Genomic DNA, 19,155 nt, shown 5'->3' on the forward strand with positions numbered 1-19,155 from the left:
GTAGGTGTGATTTGCATTAATATGCGGCAAATAACAATGATTCATACATTCTCCTCTGTTCAATTCATAACTACATTTTAATTACTCATTTACAGATTGATTCTATGCAAATTTATACTTGATGTGTCAATCAAAATTACTTCACAATAAAGGATTGTTTTTCTATTGCCTCAAATTTCCAAATTTTACGTACCCTGTTCTGAATTTCTGAACAAAAAAATGAGACGATGTTGTAACATTGTATCGGCTTTTTAATGTAAGTGATCAATTCCAGCCCTTGATCTTTAAATGAAATGTCTGTAGCAGGTATGCTGTGATAAATTAGGATTTAAAAAGTAATATGCCCTACTCCATCATTGATTTGTGATGGGCAATTGTCAGCCAAGCTGGCAAAAATGCCCTCCCAAAGGCAACGGAATTCCTTCGTATAAAACTTGTACAAAATACCTGAAGTGTGGCTTTCTAAACAGTGCATGCACATTATGGATGATTTTCAAACCTGGCAGATCATTCTGCCCAATGTAAACAGCACGTGTGTGTTACAGTATTTAAACAGGCATCCGGGTTGGCTCTAAAGTTACACAGGCATCCCCAGCACTGGCATTTGCATGGCGGATTAATGCAGCACAAGACACATTCCGTCATTCTTCTAGGCAGTCACAGCCTCAGCCACACACCGGCCCTTCCGTTTCTGCCGATAGGAAAGAGCCGAGGGTTTTGTAAGCGTAGCTAAAGTGGATGATTGTTGCCGATAACGTGTGGCAACCCAGCAGCATGCACAGTATTCAACTCGCCGCCACTGATGAGACGCATAAGGGTTGAAAACCGGTCCGCAGTTCATTTGCTAGCTTACCAAACGCATTGGATAACATTAGTTCGGAAGGCCAATGGGGGGTGGTGGTAATTACAGAAAGAAAGCACGTGGCGAGGTGGATGGAAGTGTTTTAAGCAGCAAGCGTCTCTGTGCCACTCTTGTCGCCGTCCTTACTGCTAAGTGGTGGGGGTTGGGGGGTGGAAACCCCGTCGATTCGGGTCAAAACGCATAAGAATACTGTACAGCAAACATAAAGTGCAGGCCTTAAATAAATTTCGATTGACTGTATCTCTTAAATGTTAACTCTCCTCCCCTCTTGGCCATGTGGTTACAAGTCTGGGCGGCTAATAAGCTGCCACTCGATACTTCCTATGGAATCGGCCCTTGCCATGCTACCCTGCTAGACCGGTTTTGGATTGTTTGTGAAAGATATAATCCTACTCTTGACTAAACTATATTACTCATCGTGACCACACCAACTGCTGAAATGTTTCTGTTTTGGTTTTGACTTCCTACATAAATTATATAGTCTTAAAAAAAATAATTCATTACAGTGATTGACGCGCGTGTAAAATCCTCATTGTGTATATGAATTGTGTTGTAAGCTATTTCTGCATGTACCGTGATCTTCATTTGTATTACACTGACATTAATATCTAGTGGTCATACTCTTCATAAAAAACTGTACTCTTTTAAGGCAATTTACGGCTTCTTATTTGGCAAGTGCTTTATATGACAGTCAATTTAAACGATGAAAAAAGCTACAGTAAGCGCTACCCACTCGTACACATAAGTGTTACATAACTAAACCTGAAAACAGAGGTATTCGAGTATTGTTCATTTTGTCAAACAAAACAAATGCATTATCCGTGAAGACCAAAGGGATAAATTTCACGTAAAAACATGTTCTTATTCATTTATATCTTATATTTATTCTGAAACTAGTTTTTGTGCAGGCAGTAGGTGTTAGGTGCCATATTTGTACCACAAGATTGTAATAGGTGGTGGCAACTTGGGGAGGCCTTCATCCACCAGTAGATTGACCATGGCTCACTATTGATTATGTATGTGCAATAAGGAAAGTAATTTCTCGGCAATGAAGCTCTGAAATGAGATTGACAAAAGTTAGGTCACAATGTAGTTTATGCATGATCAATTTCCTAGTGGCATGTTCATCTCTTTTTAAGTGGAATGTGTCGAGCATAAAAAGAATGACCAATTATAGTTTGAAAAGGGCAGTTGCATTTTTTCCCTCTCCTGCTGAATAATCAGTTTCCATTTACCACCCTTTTGCAAAATCAACAGACCACAAGGTCACATTATGAACCTCTCATAATATTCAATTAGCATAAATCATCACTGAGATTTGTAGTTTGAATTTTTTATTTTCTATTTATGGGAAACAGAAAAACCTCCGTATCACCATGATGTTTTACAATACAAACTGTATTACAGTGACCATGATAGATGCTGCATCGCACACAAGATATGCAACCACAATTACTCGGCTACAATATGACACATGCTCCGAAATTAAATTCTGTCAATTTTAGGCTGCAAGCAAGTTGGATCATGCAATAAACCTCCTTGCACTTTAGTACAAAAAGGTAGGGCACGGTTGGCTACGTACGGTGCGAAAGAAGTTCAATATACATACGTACATTACAAGCTTCCATTTGCATTTCATTTTTCTACAATGGTACCTACAAGTGAAGATTCTTCATTCATCACGCATAGTCAGCGATGGACCATTGTGCTCAAACGTGTGACCTCTTGCGACGATAGCCTTTGCATAAACTACCGACAGCAGCGAGGCCCTGAAGATTCTTCACACAGACCAAATACTCCGAAAGGTATATTCACAGCATGCTGCTACGTGAAAATACATCATTGAACAGAGAGACGTGACTTTGGTTGTGAGCATTGTTGTTTTGAAACAAGATAAACATGAATGCATTCGCACACCGATAGAACTATGATGAATGCCACGTAAGTTCCCAAGGTCACGTTCCTCTCTACTTTGAGCCTTCTTTGTTCACTCATTGCATGTCTGTGGTTTGGCCACACACTGCGATCTCTTCTTACGCGTACATTGTCAGCTGGAGCCACTAAATAGGAAACAAAAAAACACAAATCGGCATTAAATTAAATTGCATGCATTGGGCGTCTGTAGGAGCGAACCTTATTTGTGTATTCAGGGCTGCATTACGTTTGATGGGGGGCCCGATGCTCTAATAAACTAAATAAAATATATATTTATTTTACCGAGTAAGACCCACTGAGCTATATAGCTCTTTTTCATAGGCGACATGACCACAAATGATAGCTTAGCGAAGTGCCGTATGATGTGGAAATCGACAGCAGCCAAATACTCGAGAGGCATGTTTCTAAATGTGGAGAGAAAAACCGGGGAATCCGGAGAAAACCCCATGCGACCACGGGGAGAACATGCAAACTCCAAATATACAGGTGTCAGGGTCGGGATCGAACCCACGAACTCCTGTATACCAGGCGAGGGAGTAAAATCTTGCCACTGCGGTGCCCTTATAGAGGGCCCCTCTGTATATTACATTCCTTCTCTTGACTGTTTTACCACCATGTACGCCCGATGCTAACACTCCATTGTTGTTTACCTTTGACAATTTCAGTTCAACTTTTAAATGTGATGTACGAATTGTAAAGCTAAATCAAAGTAAAAAAAAACATTTTTTCAGTACGTAACTGGTAATAATACATATAGTGGTGCTATGGTTTATTTACCAACTGACACTAAACGATTTATCATAGTGCTGTAGTATTGTGTTTCAAATACTATTATGCAGTATCTGTATTTTTGATGGGGCCCTGTAAATCCAAGGCCCTCGGTTGCAGCCCCTAAAGCCCCTGCGTGAATCTGACCCCTGCTGTAATAACAAATATTGTGGCCTGCATTTATAGGAGGAGAGAAAGCATTTCCAGTAAATGTTTTGCTCTCGCATTTTTGAGCATGTCGGTTAGGAAAGTTTATTTGTTCACAACATTTGGGCTGCAAATGGCCAATTAATGAATCAGAAAGCTGTATTTGTTGTGCATGCCGCAGGGCAAAGATCCAAGTTTACCTTGTCGTTCAAATGAGCACAGATGCCTGCTTAAAAATGTCCATGGACTCAGAAGAGTATTACAGCTGCCTTAAACAATTTTCATTTACAATATGACATCTATATAGAAATGTAATTTGTTTACTCTCATGCTGAGAATCTCCGCTTATATGGTAAATATGAGGTATTTTCAATGAATTTCTCCCAAAAGTATTACAAGCCAGATTCACATAAAATTTTACAGCTGCACACCTTACTCCAGGTTTACATGCTGGCCGAGCTGTTCCAGCCATTTGCAAACTAGGTGTCAAGTATTCTTAGTTTTTTCGGTAAAGTCACGTTGAAGAGAAACAACAAAATAATAAAATATATATAAAACAATAAAAAAATTCTCACGACGTTTCGACCATAACTCAAACGGTCATCTTCAGGTGTGTTGGTTTGCATAAATTTATTTTTAAACGGCGCATTTATTTATTTAAAAAAAACGTTTGCGCCACGCGCAGCGATTTGGCAGTTTACCCAGGACTAGTCCATCTATATTCTGAAAACAGGAGGGGGGAGACGACATTTTTTATAATGTATGCTGTCTGAAAGCCACTGTAAGCGTGAACAATCAATTAAGAACTGAAATGGTTTATCAAATCTTTCCAATGATTGCTAAGATAGAATCACGCTTACAGTGGCTTTCAGACAGCATACATTATAAAAAAATGTCGTCTCCCCCCTCCTCTTTTCAGAATATAGATGGACTAGTCCTGGGTAAACTGCCAAATCGCTGCGCGTGGCGCTAACGTGTTTTTTTAAATAAATAAATAAATGCGCCGTTTATAAATACATTTATGCAAACCAACACACCTGAAGATGACCGTTTGAGTTATGGTCGAAACGTCGTGAGAATTTTTTATTGTTTTATATATATTTTATTATTTTGTTGTTTCTCTTCAACGTGACTTTACCGAAAAAACTAAGAATATGAATTACTGCAGTCACGAAAGCTTTAAATCAAAATTTAGGTGTCAAGTGTTAAATCAAATGGGTCATGTACAGCATGCCACACTGCTGATATAGAACTCGAGACTATTGCTGGATCGGAGGGACAATTTTCTTGTGTTTTTCAAAATTTAAGTTGGATATTTGCTATCAGCATCATGACATGAGACAGAGAAATATCTAAATGTCATTCATGCACTCAGTGTTAGAAAACAGCTCATGGAGGGAGATGTCAGCAAACTATTTATGAGATCATTTTGTGCGTCCTCTGATCCACACTAAGAGTGATGCAATATTTCACATTCCCTGCTATGTTCACCAAATGGAAAACTTAGTTTTGTTTTTATTCTAAGAGCAGCAATGTTTCCAAATTAAGTGAAATATGAAATTTAACGTCATTGTTGACTGAGCTGAGACCATTAACTCGCTATACTTGAAAAGCCACTTTAATCATGGATGCGTTAAAAACCAGACTCTTACCCAGCTCAGCCACTTCTCGAGGGATCACATTTTAAAATTTCTAAGATATTCCCTTTGTCTGAGTCCACATTTTTACTTTCACATGCAGCACGATTGCATCTCACCTCCAAAACATTGAGACGTATAATGCCATCCCCATCCTTATCAAAGGCCTTGAATGCTCCTGCAGATCAACGTCACATACCATAGTGTTAACGCTGTGGTCTTGAAGTGGTAATTGTTTACAGAGAAAGCACACACTTTGTCAAGCACAGGCACAAAACACACGAAATAAAATTACCCATTGCCTATATATGTTTATATGTTCAACTTCTTTTGCACCATACGCAGCCAACCGTGCTTAGCGGAAGTGTGGGGGAAGAACAACAAGCCAAACACAAAAGTCGGTTCTCAAGAAATTAGTTTTCAATATCGATTTAAAAGGGCGTAATTCCAGTGGCTTCCTAATAATTAAAAATGCATTGCTGCTCGGTTACATTTTGAACAAATAAGCGGATAATAAACAAGAGCGTTGTTACATGAAAGTCAGTCCACTGGTATTTTTGTGTTCAGGAGGCATTAATGGTTAGCGGACGCAAGCCACGGTCAATACTGTGCAATTTAACGACAAGCATGCACATAAACATATGGGAACATTGACACACAATAACAAAAAAACAACCCCAGGGAAATGTGTGCTTTTGTTGGTATTGCGGGCAAGGAACTGGATTGCAGGCCTCTGGTTGGTAAGGTACGTAGGCACACTTGACCGGTAAGGACTCTGAGATAAGCAGGACCCGTGTGGGTGGCTTTGCACTGTAATTATACTCCCATTTCGACATGTGCGATATTACATCCAGTTTCGAACCCTTACACAGGATTAAAAATAAATGCCCGTATTTAACAGGGTACTAAAGGGCCGCTCATGTTCAAATCACCCGGAATGCGCACAGTCTTGTCAAGTCTCGAAAGCGAAGTGGGGCTGAGCATGGATAGTGCTTTGATATGTAACCACCAAACGCAAAAAGGTTGGTATAGGACTGCGAGGTTTATGCAGTGTGCAGCAGAGGGCAGAGCAGCAAAATCCACTCTTGTTCTGTACTCAGACAAAAAACCCCATGACCTTAATTTGGGGAGGCCCTGATCCAGTCGTGGATTGACAAAATGCTTAACATATACATACTTAAAGGGCCCACATTCCTATTTTGGTTAAGGCAAGGTTTAAACCATACATGCAGATGAACATATTATACATGCTCAGCCAAAATGTGGTTGTAAGTCTTGCATATGTATATACATATGCAGACTCAAGCAAACACTCAGAGGTAGCTCCATATTGAAGCATAGGGGGTTACATGGCATCCAAATATCTCGAGACAGAAACACTGCATACACCGTACAAAGGGAATCCATTATACAGGTATTCATTTTACATTATGGGGAATTAGCACAACAGTTATCTTCATGGAAAAATTCACCGCAAGACATACACACTGTCTCACTGCAAACACAATGTTGCACATAGTAAATAAAACAATACACTGAACCACAACAGAGTGATAGTCAAGCAGAACCGTAAATACGGTCAAGCGTAAAGTGGGGCACTGAACCAAAAATAAATCCTCCGCACAGCTCGGACGCACTCCCAGGTCAGTGACAAAGTCGAATTTTCACGAGCACAAAATAACATCTGCGCTCAATGGTGTGAAAATACTAACGGAACATCGCCTCGAGCCTTATGAGACAGGCGATGAAGTTGTCGAAGCCAATGTTCAAGTTCTCGTCGGCGTGACGCAGCGTGATTATTTGGTAGAGCTGGTTGTTCAGCTGGTAGCCTGTGGAGAGTGTTTGAACGCGCCAAATAGTGTCAGTACTCGGCGATAACTGAGTGTTAGATCCAAAAATAAATATTAACATGTGGGTGCCTGAATCCTGATGGCGTTTCCAATATAAACATTTTAGGAAAGCGTTTGAGTACCCAGGGCCGTTTTGCGTTACATAAACCGTCCGGCTGAATTATCCATTGTGTTGTTAATAAATATAATACTGTACATATATATAAACGTGTAATGTTTATTTACAGATTATTGAGATGGGTTATATAGGTTTAAAAGGAAGATACGCGAGAATAATGTCCAAATGTAATGTGAATATTATTTGAAATGACATTTACGTATATGTGATCAATATGTTTTTAACGATCCTTAATTTTATTCAGAGGGCATTGCCTTATAAAAAGTTAATAATATCAACGGGTTTATGCCAAGAGGTTAATATCTCATTCGAATATATTGACAGTTTTCTCTTAAACTCCACGCAGTTGTCCGGAAAGTTTAATAATAGGCTTGTATCAATGCATTGATTTGTTGATTAAAATATTCTTATATTCACAATGCATGCATTACATCATGTGCTTGATGATCAATTATTCATAGTTTATGCAAATATAATGCAAATTATATGCTCGTGTTATATTTAGGCCACTGCAGCGTAAAACAAAAATGAACAAATGAGACAAAAAAAACACATCGTGACTGAGAATTAAAAAAATAATTTAATTGCTTTCGAGGCCAATCATTGCATGCAAACACAATAACCAACCAAAAAACATCTACATTACACATAACTATGCCCGATGCGAATGTCACTGGGGCAGAATGTTTTCACAGGACCCTGAGAAATGCCAAATCATGGCTGTTAACCCAAGCCCTCACCAAGTGGCTGATTCATCAGAAACCTCTCACCACTTGAGGTGACGCACACCTGTGATCTGCTTGCCTCAGTCCACTGTTGGAAGATCTCTTAAGCATGGGAGCGACTCTATTTCAACAGCCAAGTGCTGCATCAAGCTTGGTGACTTACGTGGTAACGAGGCCTGACACTGATACACAGCTGCCTAGGCAGCAGCACCAGGAACAGCAGTGGCTGCTCTTCAACATTTATTAATTATTGTTTGGGTAGTACAGGAGGGTACTCTGCCATGGTGTAAATGCTTCCTACACTGGACGTGCATCCGATAGTTGCCGCTTCAATCTACCAGGCATGGCAATTTAGACAACTATGCAAGTTTATTATTAAATTTCCCCACCTCTGTTCATGCAGCAGTACAAATGGGTTCACCACAGTCGATTGGCAAGTCGTGTGTGGTGGGGTAAAGTGAGGGTTCTTCGACCTCTTCAAAGATGTAAAGCCAGCATGGGAGGGTACCCAAGCTCACTCTAGTTGAGGCCCTTTGCCTTTAATTTATTTTTTTGCAATCTGTCAATTTAGCACAATCACTTACCGGCCTCATTGATGGCCAAGCGCATCTCGTAGGAAGTCATGGAACCAGATTTGTCCGAATCGTACTTGCGAAATATTTGCTTTGGAAAGAAAATACGAAAACATCAAGAAGTAAATACATTTAACGGCACGTTCATTTATCTGTATTCAAAAGTATGTCAATGGCACGCACACACATGCAAGACACACTATAACGCTGCGTGCATAATTTAGCATCTGGCAAATGTGTAGTGCAAGCAATAACTATTTATCATGCGAGAAGGCATTCTCATTAAGTATGTATGGTAGCTTATATAAACTCGAGTTAATATCAATTTCTTACAAACATTTCAGGGGTTAATCTTTGTTTTTTTCCGGTAAAGTCACGTAAAAATAAGAAAAATAAAATTACATAATATACTTATTATGTAATTATTTCAGGGGTCATCTTAATCGAAGTGTATTTCAACAAAACAACCTGAATATATAATTTGTAAACCAGATTAAAATGGCGTGTTTCTTTGTTCACAATGAGATATATCAGCTTTCTCTCATATTCTTCTCATCTTTATAGTTTCCTGATTTATTACCTTTGTCTCGTCACACAATGGCTCATATATAGCCTAACTCATTATATTTACCAAGGATTAAGGCACTGGTAGAATCAACATAGATGAATTACACAATTCATGACTTTATAAACCGTTGGGAGCACATTTAGATAGAATGCCTTCATTTGGAGACAAGTTCCAAATAGAAAGTATTATTCAGCAATCTTAAATACTTAATTCAGATTTATTTTTTTTCACATGGAAAATTCCTTGGTATGGAATAATCTCATCCACCTCTTTTTCTGCACCCTACCCTTCCAGGTTCGTTGTGCTAAATGGTGCTGCATAGGGGAAATATGCAAATCATTATATGCACACGTTAGACACAAAACAGTGGTGTCTAGAGAGTGATCTAAATAGCATGGATTAGGGGCAGTAATTAGCATTGCATGCAGAGGTTGCGGCAATGCAACACTCTTGTGCAGGGTACAGGAGGTTCCATGTATCAGCACCACAGGTGATACGGTGTTTTTAAAGCAGACCAAGTCTCATACCGTGCACCCACATACTTTACCTGCCAGAACTTGAGCTTATCCCAGAGATATTTAAAGTCATTGTAGCCCAGTTTTCCTGAAAGGTCCGTCTGAGCAAACCAAGTTAAGGCATCTCGGCTTGTACAAAGAAATATATATGTAACAATGGCATATACAGTATACTATGGTTGAGATGCATAATGAAATATTAAATATGTAACACGAACCTGATGTTAGACTTCCTTTGAAGCCCCTTCCTTGTGTACGCATCATCTACCCTTACAACGAACTTGCTGTTCAGAGTGAATGCAGTAAAGCGAAGATAAAGGTGCAGCCCTGAACTCTGTTGCCCACGCCACTGCTGGTGGAACGGCCTCCCCTTGAGGCAGCTCTTGAGAGCCCCGATAGTGCATTCGGCCTTTGAATAGGTCGAGGGTGCCCACACTTCACCCCACCGCATGCGACCTGCCCATCGACTGACTGTGGTGCACCCATCAACACTGCTGGGTAGAGGCGGGCGGGCGGGGGTGGTAAAAGCCTCTCCATTGTTTCATTGGCCGCAACGGAGAGAACGAAGTGAACCAGCGACTTCAGAATTCCATGGCAGCATCCCCTGAATTTAGGGAATTAGTTGACACAATGTTGCATGTAAATCTGTTGACGTTCACCTCTGATTAACGTTCACCTCAGGTTAACACAGTGGCTACGTAAGGGGCAAAATAAGTTTAACGTTGGTACTGCATTAATATCCCACGATAAAACGTGGTTTTCCACACCTCACACGCATTACTGAAACAGAGGACCTCTTGTGAAACATTTTTTTTGCAGATGCCTTGGTTTAAGGAGTGGGTTTAGCATGTAAGCTATTTATATGCCTGATCGCTGCGGCCAACAGGAATTCAGGGCCTGGGATGTATTGTTCACAAGAACCCCCTACTGTAAGAGGGTGGGGAATAGGAGGATGGTGGGGCTGCCTAAATAAATAAAGAGCGTTCCACAGTGCTGCCTCTACAAGTGCACACATCCCTCACCCCTCCAGCAACCCCAAAAAAGTCTACGGAGCAAAAAGCTGACCGGCACCTTTCGCGAGAGCGTGCAAACCAGCAGACAAAACTGGGCTGGTTTTCCTGCTCTGGTGGCCACAGCCGAGTGATCCGGTGAGGGGAGGATGAGCGTTAAGGACATGAAACAGCAGCGAAGGATACATCCATGAGTGCCACCATTGTCCTGCAGCTCTCCAGGCTAAAGCCGCTCGTCTTCAGGTCTTTGTCTGCAAGAGCAAACGTGACGTTATTTTTTTTTATAAATATACGAAGGGGCCATGCATGAATGCTGACCCGCCCATACTGGATGCTGAAACTCTTTCACACCGTACGTAGCAAACCATGCTCATCGGAGATGTGGGGAAGGACAATAAACTTGTGAAAACATTTTTTTTGCAGATGTTCTAAAGAAATTCGTTTTTAATCTAGAATTAAAATTGCATAGCTCCAGTGGCTTCCGAATATGCTCACCCACCCATACTGGATATATGTGAAAAAGAGCTTCATAGCTCATCGGATTCCTCCAGTCTAAAATATTCTGATTCTGAATGATTCAGATATATCTGTAGTATATCACTCGCCACTTGTATTAGTCACGGCCGGGAATCAAACTCAGCTTCGTTGGGTTCAAAGCGTAATGCACTATCCACTGCCCCGGTGCTCCACTCCCTTCACCAACCAGCGCTGACCAGCATGGTAACGCATGGTCGAACAACTCATGTCAGAAAGGGCATGGGGAGATCTGCATCCAACATTGGATTGACAAAGCACTGCACATTGTTTATTATACATATATAACTATGCAACATTGATAATAAAATTTCAATTAGAAAGTGAGTCATGGGACCGACACAAGACAACCACATACACATAATGTACGCTATTCATATGTATTTATATGCATTTTAACCACAGTTATTGCTTGTATGTTAATTTGTATTTGTGTCTTAATTTTCCTAAAAAAATAATTCTCAAGGCTGTTTGCAGGAGGATCCTACTTTTTGTTGTTTGGCCAAATCTGTTTTGAGCATGTTTGTGTTTGGGAGGAAAATTAAATATCTGGAGATATCCAATATACATTGGAGAGGATCAATCAAACTTTAATATATAGTTAAAAAACATAGATCAGCAGTCTACTTACCACCTCCTATAGTCACCTCATCGCCCTCCCTACATTTGCTCATGCATGTGACCTCTAGATATCCACCCATTAACCCCTCATACAAGTCACTTGATTACAGGAATATGCCCTCTAGCTTTTTCTATTTTTATAGCAATTTTCTGCCTTTGTCGGTACTATTTTTGGTGACGAAAATTAGGTAGCGATTGGGTCATGACCCTGGTACTCATCTGCTATATATATCCCCTGATGTGGGCCAGCATCAGGGTCCAAATTGGCCAATTAAAAAAATTGACCCACATTATTACTCAATTGGGATTGTACATAGCAACCATTGCCCCCTACTGGCGGACTAAAACGCCAGGTCTGGTCACTCTCGAAAATGAGAGTGGCTTTGGTCTCTTGTGCTTTCACCTGGCTAGGCAAAAATGTACTTGAAATTTTAACTTAAAATATAATCATTTGGGAAAATACACAGGCAACATTCTCTCCTAAGCCTGAAACTTATCAGGACGCTTCCGAAAGGAGGTTGAGACTCAGGTTAAGCTTTTCTTGGGTAAATGTATGGAATATGAATGTAACGTAGTAGTAGTCGCGTGAATATGTGGCGAAGCAGTCTTGCATAGATTTTCTCTGAAAATAACATCTCTCTTTTTACTTATTAAAACACCCTCATTTATATATATATATCACTGAGAACATGTACACTTTATGTTGGGAGGATACTTTTCATCATTCGTCCTCGCACCCTCAGTTAGTGAGTATATGAGACCGATCTGAGCAGAAGTAAACTGTCCGCCATACTAATAAGCCCCATAAGGACCGAACATCTGTGTCAAAACGCCTGTTGGCAACATGTGATTGGATTATATGAGCCTTCACTGAGTGATTAGGCTTTTTGCATATGCAGAATATGCTGCAATATGTAATCACCCCAAAGTGTGTATACTTCATGTGTATATTGCAAATTCTAATTTATTCCCTTTTTTGCCAACTAACATGGGTATTTTTTATTGCTGAACACACATGCACTGTGCCTGTGTTTGAAGTGACACATGGAAATGTACACACATTTTCACTGTATTGACCGATGTAATCTACGTTTTAAAGATGTTTAGTCAATGTGAGGTTGCATTATCGGAAAATTTTCAATCATGCAATTTTTTGTCCCCATATTTTTAAGCAATACTTTTGAGGTAGAATTTAGAGATGAATTTTAGAATATTGCAGTTGTATGAGCATGTAGCTTTGGACTGCACATATCACAGTACCCCCACATTCTGTTTGCATGTGGCTTTTCTCAAGAATTATAGGCAAAATTGCCATCTTGGATGGCAAAATTATTCCAGAAAGGTGCCACAGAGTAATTAAATATAAAATTGGCAAGACTTGACCAAAATTGCGAATTGTAATCTGGTTAATTGGGGTGGAGCAGTGACATTGCTCTGCCCTGAAGACATTTGGGATTTAGCAGTGGCTAACAAAATGTGCCATGAACCCGGTGACCCGGGTTCAATTGTCGGCCACGGTCAACGTCAGTGTCGCTCGATATCTGAAACAGTCCTGGGTACCCCCTTCACCAACTCGCTGTGATCAGCGTGGTGAAGTATGGTCAAGCTACAGCTACAATCGACAGTGTGGGGGAGGCCTTCATCCAGCAGTGTATTGGGCAAAGGGCCATAGATTATTCGGATATAATTTTATAAAGTAGTTTATTATACATTTCACATTGTCATCTCACCACAAAAGTCTACACCAAGGTCGACATCTGAGCTTTCGACTGAGGCAGCATTACGAAAACAATAGTGAGACTGCATGTTCGATTCAGTAAGGTTGGATCATGCGCCATCGATCATGAAAATTGCTTAGCATACCTATGCTTTTTTAGGTTGCTGATCAATAGCCGTTTAGAGAGTAGGTGGGAGCCACATTTTCCATTCTGACCACACATCTTGTGGGGCGAGGGTGGGAGGTGGGGGGTTATGTTTTTTCTGCCAACGTACGTTTGGTTATGACTTTGTTGAGAATGTTATGTAAGTCAGCAGCACCGACCTCCATGTCCTGAGGAGACAGAAAACATCAGCAGCACCCCCACTGAGGCAAAACAAACGATAAACGTAAGATCGGCGAACACCACATTCTCAATTTCCATCCCAACATACAATACATTGTATATTTGAACACATTTTAAATCGGTTTAAGAAGTTGTTTAATTTGAATTAACAAAACAATAATTTGATCATACAGCAAAGCCTTACTGAGTCTTAAGATTATTTTGCAGAAGTGTCTTGCATCAGAATATTCAGCCAATTATTTTTTCAATGAGTACTTTGCATGTCTGCTCAAACCAGAGTACTGTACCCAGAGAAAAGGTGAAAGGCAAATGTGCAGCCCTGCAATTGCTTCATTGCACCACTGCTGTCAGAAGGATCTCCACTAGAGAGCCCTTCTCGAGGGCATTTTACCTCTTCTTCTAAGCTGGCCAGACATCTTGGAAGAGGTTGGGTTACTCACACTTTGCCTCAGCGCATGCAACCTGCCAGTCGTCTGTCTAATACAGGGAAAACCCACACGTATTTGGACGTAACATTCAAAGGTCCCGACAAATGGTTTTAAAACCCGTACCGCTATCTGTTATGCTATCTGCTGGCCACCTCAGTCCAGCGGGTTCGGAATTTTAACAAACTTAAGTGATCTACTAACCACGCCGAGCTCCTCTATTCTAGATCATGTATCTATAATACATGCCAATGAATAAACAAACATCATCAAAAATTGAATTGCTGTCATAGGTACATAGCACATGAAGAAGTGCACTTTGGACATCAGCTTTACATCCGCACATCGATATGATTAGATGTGTTACGTGCTTTCAGGGCCTTTTAGTTTACGGGATGAAGTTTTACAAAAGCCATTAGTCATAACCTTAATCAATCACCTTGCATGATCAATTGCAGGCTCTATTAAAACATGCATGTACAGCCCCTCATGACTGCACTGCTGGATGAGGGCCGCCCTACTGGACTTCACCACGCCAGTTATTGTGGGTTGTTAAATGTGAGGAGCATATATGTGCCTTCCAGACTCAACACTGCTTAGATTGCAGATGCGACAAGATCTGATGGAATCTAGTGATTATGAGGTGATTTGGTCTTTTGTCCGGAGCATAAGCAATACATTTTTTCACCAATCGAACCTAAACCTTGGCAATTCATAGAGAATGCCGTGGTTTAATTCCTAGTTTGTGTGTATACCCAACAGAAAGAGCCGTAGTGTTTTGCCAAGTTAAACCACAAAATAACCCAGAATTGCTGTAACTCGTTTTCCTGTAAACGTACGTCTCCGGCCAGCTGCTTGAAGATTGTCTTGAACTGCTTATCCTCTGGGGTCAGGTCTGGTTCCTTTGGATTTTCAGGTTCAGCCAACTTATTTGACTGCATACAAAATCAAGAGATTTGAGAAAGAGAGATAGAGAGATAGACACACACATTTGCACACACGGACACACAAACACACAGAGTGACAGACAGAACACCACAAAAAGATAATGGTTCCTCACCCAGCAATTATCGCACACAAACACACGTACACGATTAAGCCAGCCCCATCACTGAAAGTCTGCCATTCAGCAAACCACCCAGCTCAGAAGTCGGAATAGCAATGCCACTGACCTTGTAATTGTAATTGCTCGTGCATTCACCTTAAAAACGTTTCCTCACATCCCGGCGTGCGTGCAGTGGTGTATTCATACGAGACCAGCCATGCTCACTGTCAGTGTGGGGCTACCAATTCTTCCCACCTCAACGCAGCACAAATGGCGCCATGAAAAAAATAGATTTGATGCTGCATCTTAACCGACATGTGCAAAGGAAGATCAGTTTACAATCACGAATCACACTCGCTGAGCCTTCTTTCCAGCGCTTAAACCAATTTGAGGTGGGCAAACCGTTTTTTTGATGCAAAAAGATAAAGGTTGTTCTCATCAATGTGCCCTGCTGTGTGAATACACTACGAATACACCACTGCAATGTTCACAGTCAGCACAACACGGACACAAATAGCACACAATTTACGGGCAATTAAACCCCAGCGGATTCCCATTGATTTGGACTAATTGGACAGGGTCCTGTCAGAAAATCTATCAGCGGGACACACGTGTGAAGTCTACGTGCATCTTCACCCCACAATAGGGACTGGGTGGCAACATTTACACTGTGCGCAGCTGTAATTCGAAACATGAGCATGCGCATTCTTTCGCTGCGATTTTAGTAACAAACATCATAACGTCGCTTGTCCATTCTTTGTCCACTGCTGGGTTAATTAAATGTCAGCGCGCCGGTCAGCGCGCGTTGGTTAACGGGGAAGCTCAGGATTCATTTGGATATATCACTTGTCACTGATGTGAGCCGTGGCTGAGATTCTAATAACTCGGGTTACCGGGTTCTCATAGCACACTGTGCCAGCAGCCACTGCACCACGTCTCTCCGCCCCCCCCCCCCCTTTGATTGTAATAATGCTATTGGGTCTTTCGGTAAAGTCACGTAAATAAAAAATAATAGATCAAGACGTTTCGATCGCAACACAAGCAGTCGTCCAATTGAAACGTCGTGATCTATAATCGTTTCATTTACGTGACTTTATCGAAAGACCCAAGAGTATGAATTCCTGCAGTCACGAAAGCTTTAAATCAAGATGTAACAATGCTATTTAATATTTTACATATTTCCGCATCCACTGTAGCTTTAAATATGTATTGGCCAAATCAGTGAGAATCCACTACGGTGTTCCAACGCACACTTAAATTACTTCTCATGCTCAGGGTTCAGACAGATCCATTCATGATGTGTGGATGCATTTGTACGTAACTCCTTGGCATTCTGCAGAGGTACTTCAAACGCAGTGCACGTCTCCCAACTGCAAGGGCTGAGCGACTGACACCCAAATACTGGTTCACCCCAATGTTGAGTGATCAGGTTGCCAACTCGTAAAAAAGCCGGGACATATCGCGAGGAGAGGAAGATTATGTCGCAATACCGCAAGAGGTGAGAACTATATGCAAATGCATTGCCGTGAGTGGTATTTTGCCAAAAAAAAGCCAGAATTTTAATGTCCTGGGAATACTTGAAGAGGTCGCAAGACAGCTATCTCAAATAGAGGACGATCCTGGAAAAATCAGGATAGGTGGCATTGTGGCAACCCTGGTTGAGTACTAAAGACCCGCCCTGTCCTCCCAACAATGCAACCACCGAATGCCAACACTATGAAGCAGCGGCTCGGTCGGTCAAAGCCGGGGTGATAAAATATACTTTAGGTTCACTTTCTGTAAAATCAGAGCAATAGATGGAGATTATCCGTTAAAGTGGCGGAATTTACACGAGGCTAATTGCAGCAATGAGCAAATCGTAAGCTCGGTTTTAACGAGGTACATATATTTTTTATATATACGAGTACCTGACAGCCAATTAAATGTCACGTGACTTGTGCGTCACGTGACATGAAGAATGTTGATTTTGATTTAAACGAGGTTTGCTGCACCGTCTCTGCCGCAGGCGCGTCTTGAACAGCGCAGTCCCCCCGCCTGTATCGCTGTGCACACGATGTGCCTGCCAGCGCACGAATAGTCGACGGTACTGTCTGTAGCACTGATGCATCGCTCAGCCCTGCAAGCCGGCGACCGCTTAAAAACACAGGGTCAAACTAACAGAAACGTCATCGTAAAGGTCAGGTTTAGGTTCAAGTTCCATGCACAGTGCTGATATGACGGCTCCACGTGATCACTGTTGAAACTGCAGTGCTTCAACGATCAACTAATTTCGGCAAGCTTAAACTTCATTTACTGAGCAAGGTACAGTGAGGGAAAAAAGTATTTGATCCCCTGCTGATTTTGTACGTTTGCCCACTGACAAAAAAATGATCAGTCTAGAATTTTAATGGTAGGTTTATTTGAGCAGTGAGAGAGAATAACAACAAAATCCAGAAAAACGCATGTCAAAAATGTTATAAATTGATTTGCATTTTAATGAGGGAAATAAGTATTTGACCCCTCTGCAAAACATGACTTAGTACTTGCTGGCAAAACCCTTGTTGGCAATCACAGAGGTCAGACGATTCTTGTAGTTGGCCACCAGGTTTGCACACATCTCAGGAGGGATTTTGTCCCACTTCTATTTGCAGATCTTCTCCAAGTCATTAAGGTTTCGAGGCTGACGTTTGGCAACTCGAACCTTCAGCTCTCTCCACAGATTTTCTATGGGATTAAGGTCTAGAGACTGGCTAGGCCACTCCAGGACCTTAATGTGGATCTTCTTGAGCCACTCCTTTGTTGCCTTGGCCGTGTGTTTTGGGTCATTGTCATGCTGGAATACCCATCCACGACCCATTTTCAATGCCCTGGCTGAGGGAAGGAGGTTTTCACCCAAGATTTGACGGTACATGGCCCCGTCCATCGTCCCTTTGATGCGGTAAAGTTGTCCTGTCCCCTTAGCAGAAAAACACCCCCAAAGCATAATGTTTCCACCTCCATGTTTGACGGTGGGGATGGTATTCTTGGGGTCATAGGCAGCATTCCTCCTCCAAACACGGCGAGTTGAGTTGATGCCAAAGAGCTCCATTTTGGTCTCATCTGACCACAACACTATAACCCAGTTGTTCTCTGAATCATTCAGATGTTCATTGGCAAACTTCAGACGGGCATGTATATCTGCTTTCTTGAGCAGGGGGACCTTGTGGGTACTGCAGGATTTCAGTCCTTCACGGCGTAGTGTGTTACCAATTGTTTTCTTGGTGACTATGGTCCCAGCTGCCTTGAAATCATTGACAAGATCCTCCCGCGTAGTTCTGGGCTGATTCCTCACCGTTTTCATGATCATTGCAACTCCACGAGGTGAGATCTTGCATGGAGCCCCAGGGCGAGGGAGATTGACAGTTACTTATTGGTTTTTTCGGTAAAGTCACGTATGTAGAAATACAATAAAATGAGTAATTTTATGCAGTCACGAAAGCTTTAATACTTTAGATTGACAGTTCTTTTGTGTTTCTTCCATTTGCGAATAATCGCACAAACTGTTGTCACCTTCTTACCAAGCTGCTTGGCAATGGTCTTGTAGCCCATTCCAGCCTTGTGTAGGTTTACAATCTTGTCCCTGACATCCTTGGAGAGTTCTTTGGTCTTGGCCATGGTGGAGAGTTTGGAATCTGATTGATTGATTGCTTCTGTGGACACGTGTCTTTTATACAGGTAACAAACTGAGATAAGGAGCACTCCCTTTAAGAATGTGCTCATCTCAGTTCGTTACCTGTATAAA

General features: G+C 41.4%; 1 protein-coding gene across 5 annotated transcripts in view; it reads right to left on the minus strand.

The window, feature by feature from the left end:
* Positions 1-2,179: 2,179 nt before the first annotated feature.
* Positions 2,180-19,155, minus strand: part of LOC116943170 (calpain small subunit 2-like) — a 66,180-nt gene continuing 49,204 nt past the window's right edge. For 4 of the 5 annotated variants that reach the window (XM_032955778.2, XM_076067723.1, XM_032955776.2 and 1 more), the window contains 8 exons: positions 15,190-15,285; positions 13,855-13,912; positions 10,894-10,958; positions 9,730-9,798; positions 8,627-8,705; positions 7,062-7,178; positions 5,469-5,527; positions 2,180-2,922 (listed from right to left, as the gene is read on the minus strand). In XM_032955778.2, the coding sequence (XP_032811669.2) occupies positions 2,896-2,922; positions 5,469-5,527; positions 7,062-7,178; positions 8,627-8,705; positions 9,730-9,798; positions 10,894-10,958; positions 13,855-13,912; positions 15,190-15,285 (570 nt within the window). In that variant the 3' untranslated portion in view covers positions 2,180-2,895. Of the gene's footprint in view, positions 2,923-5,468; positions 5,528-7,061; positions 7,179-8,626; positions 8,706-9,729; positions 9,799-10,893; positions 10,959-13,854; positions 13,913-15,189; positions 15,286-15,551; positions 16,320-19,155 lie in introns of those variants that run through there. The other variant, XM_032955780.2, reaches the window with a different exon arrangement.

Source organism: Petromyzon marinus, chromosome 17 (assembly GCF_048934315.1).
Source record: "Petromyzon marinus isolate PM22_M1 ecotype Great Lakes invasive population chromosome 17, UKy_Petmar_22M1.pri1.0, whole genome shotgun sequence".
NCBI classification, from domain to species: Eukaryota; Metazoa; Chordata; class Hyperoartia; order Petromyzontiformes; family Petromyzontidae; genus Petromyzon; species Petromyzon marinus.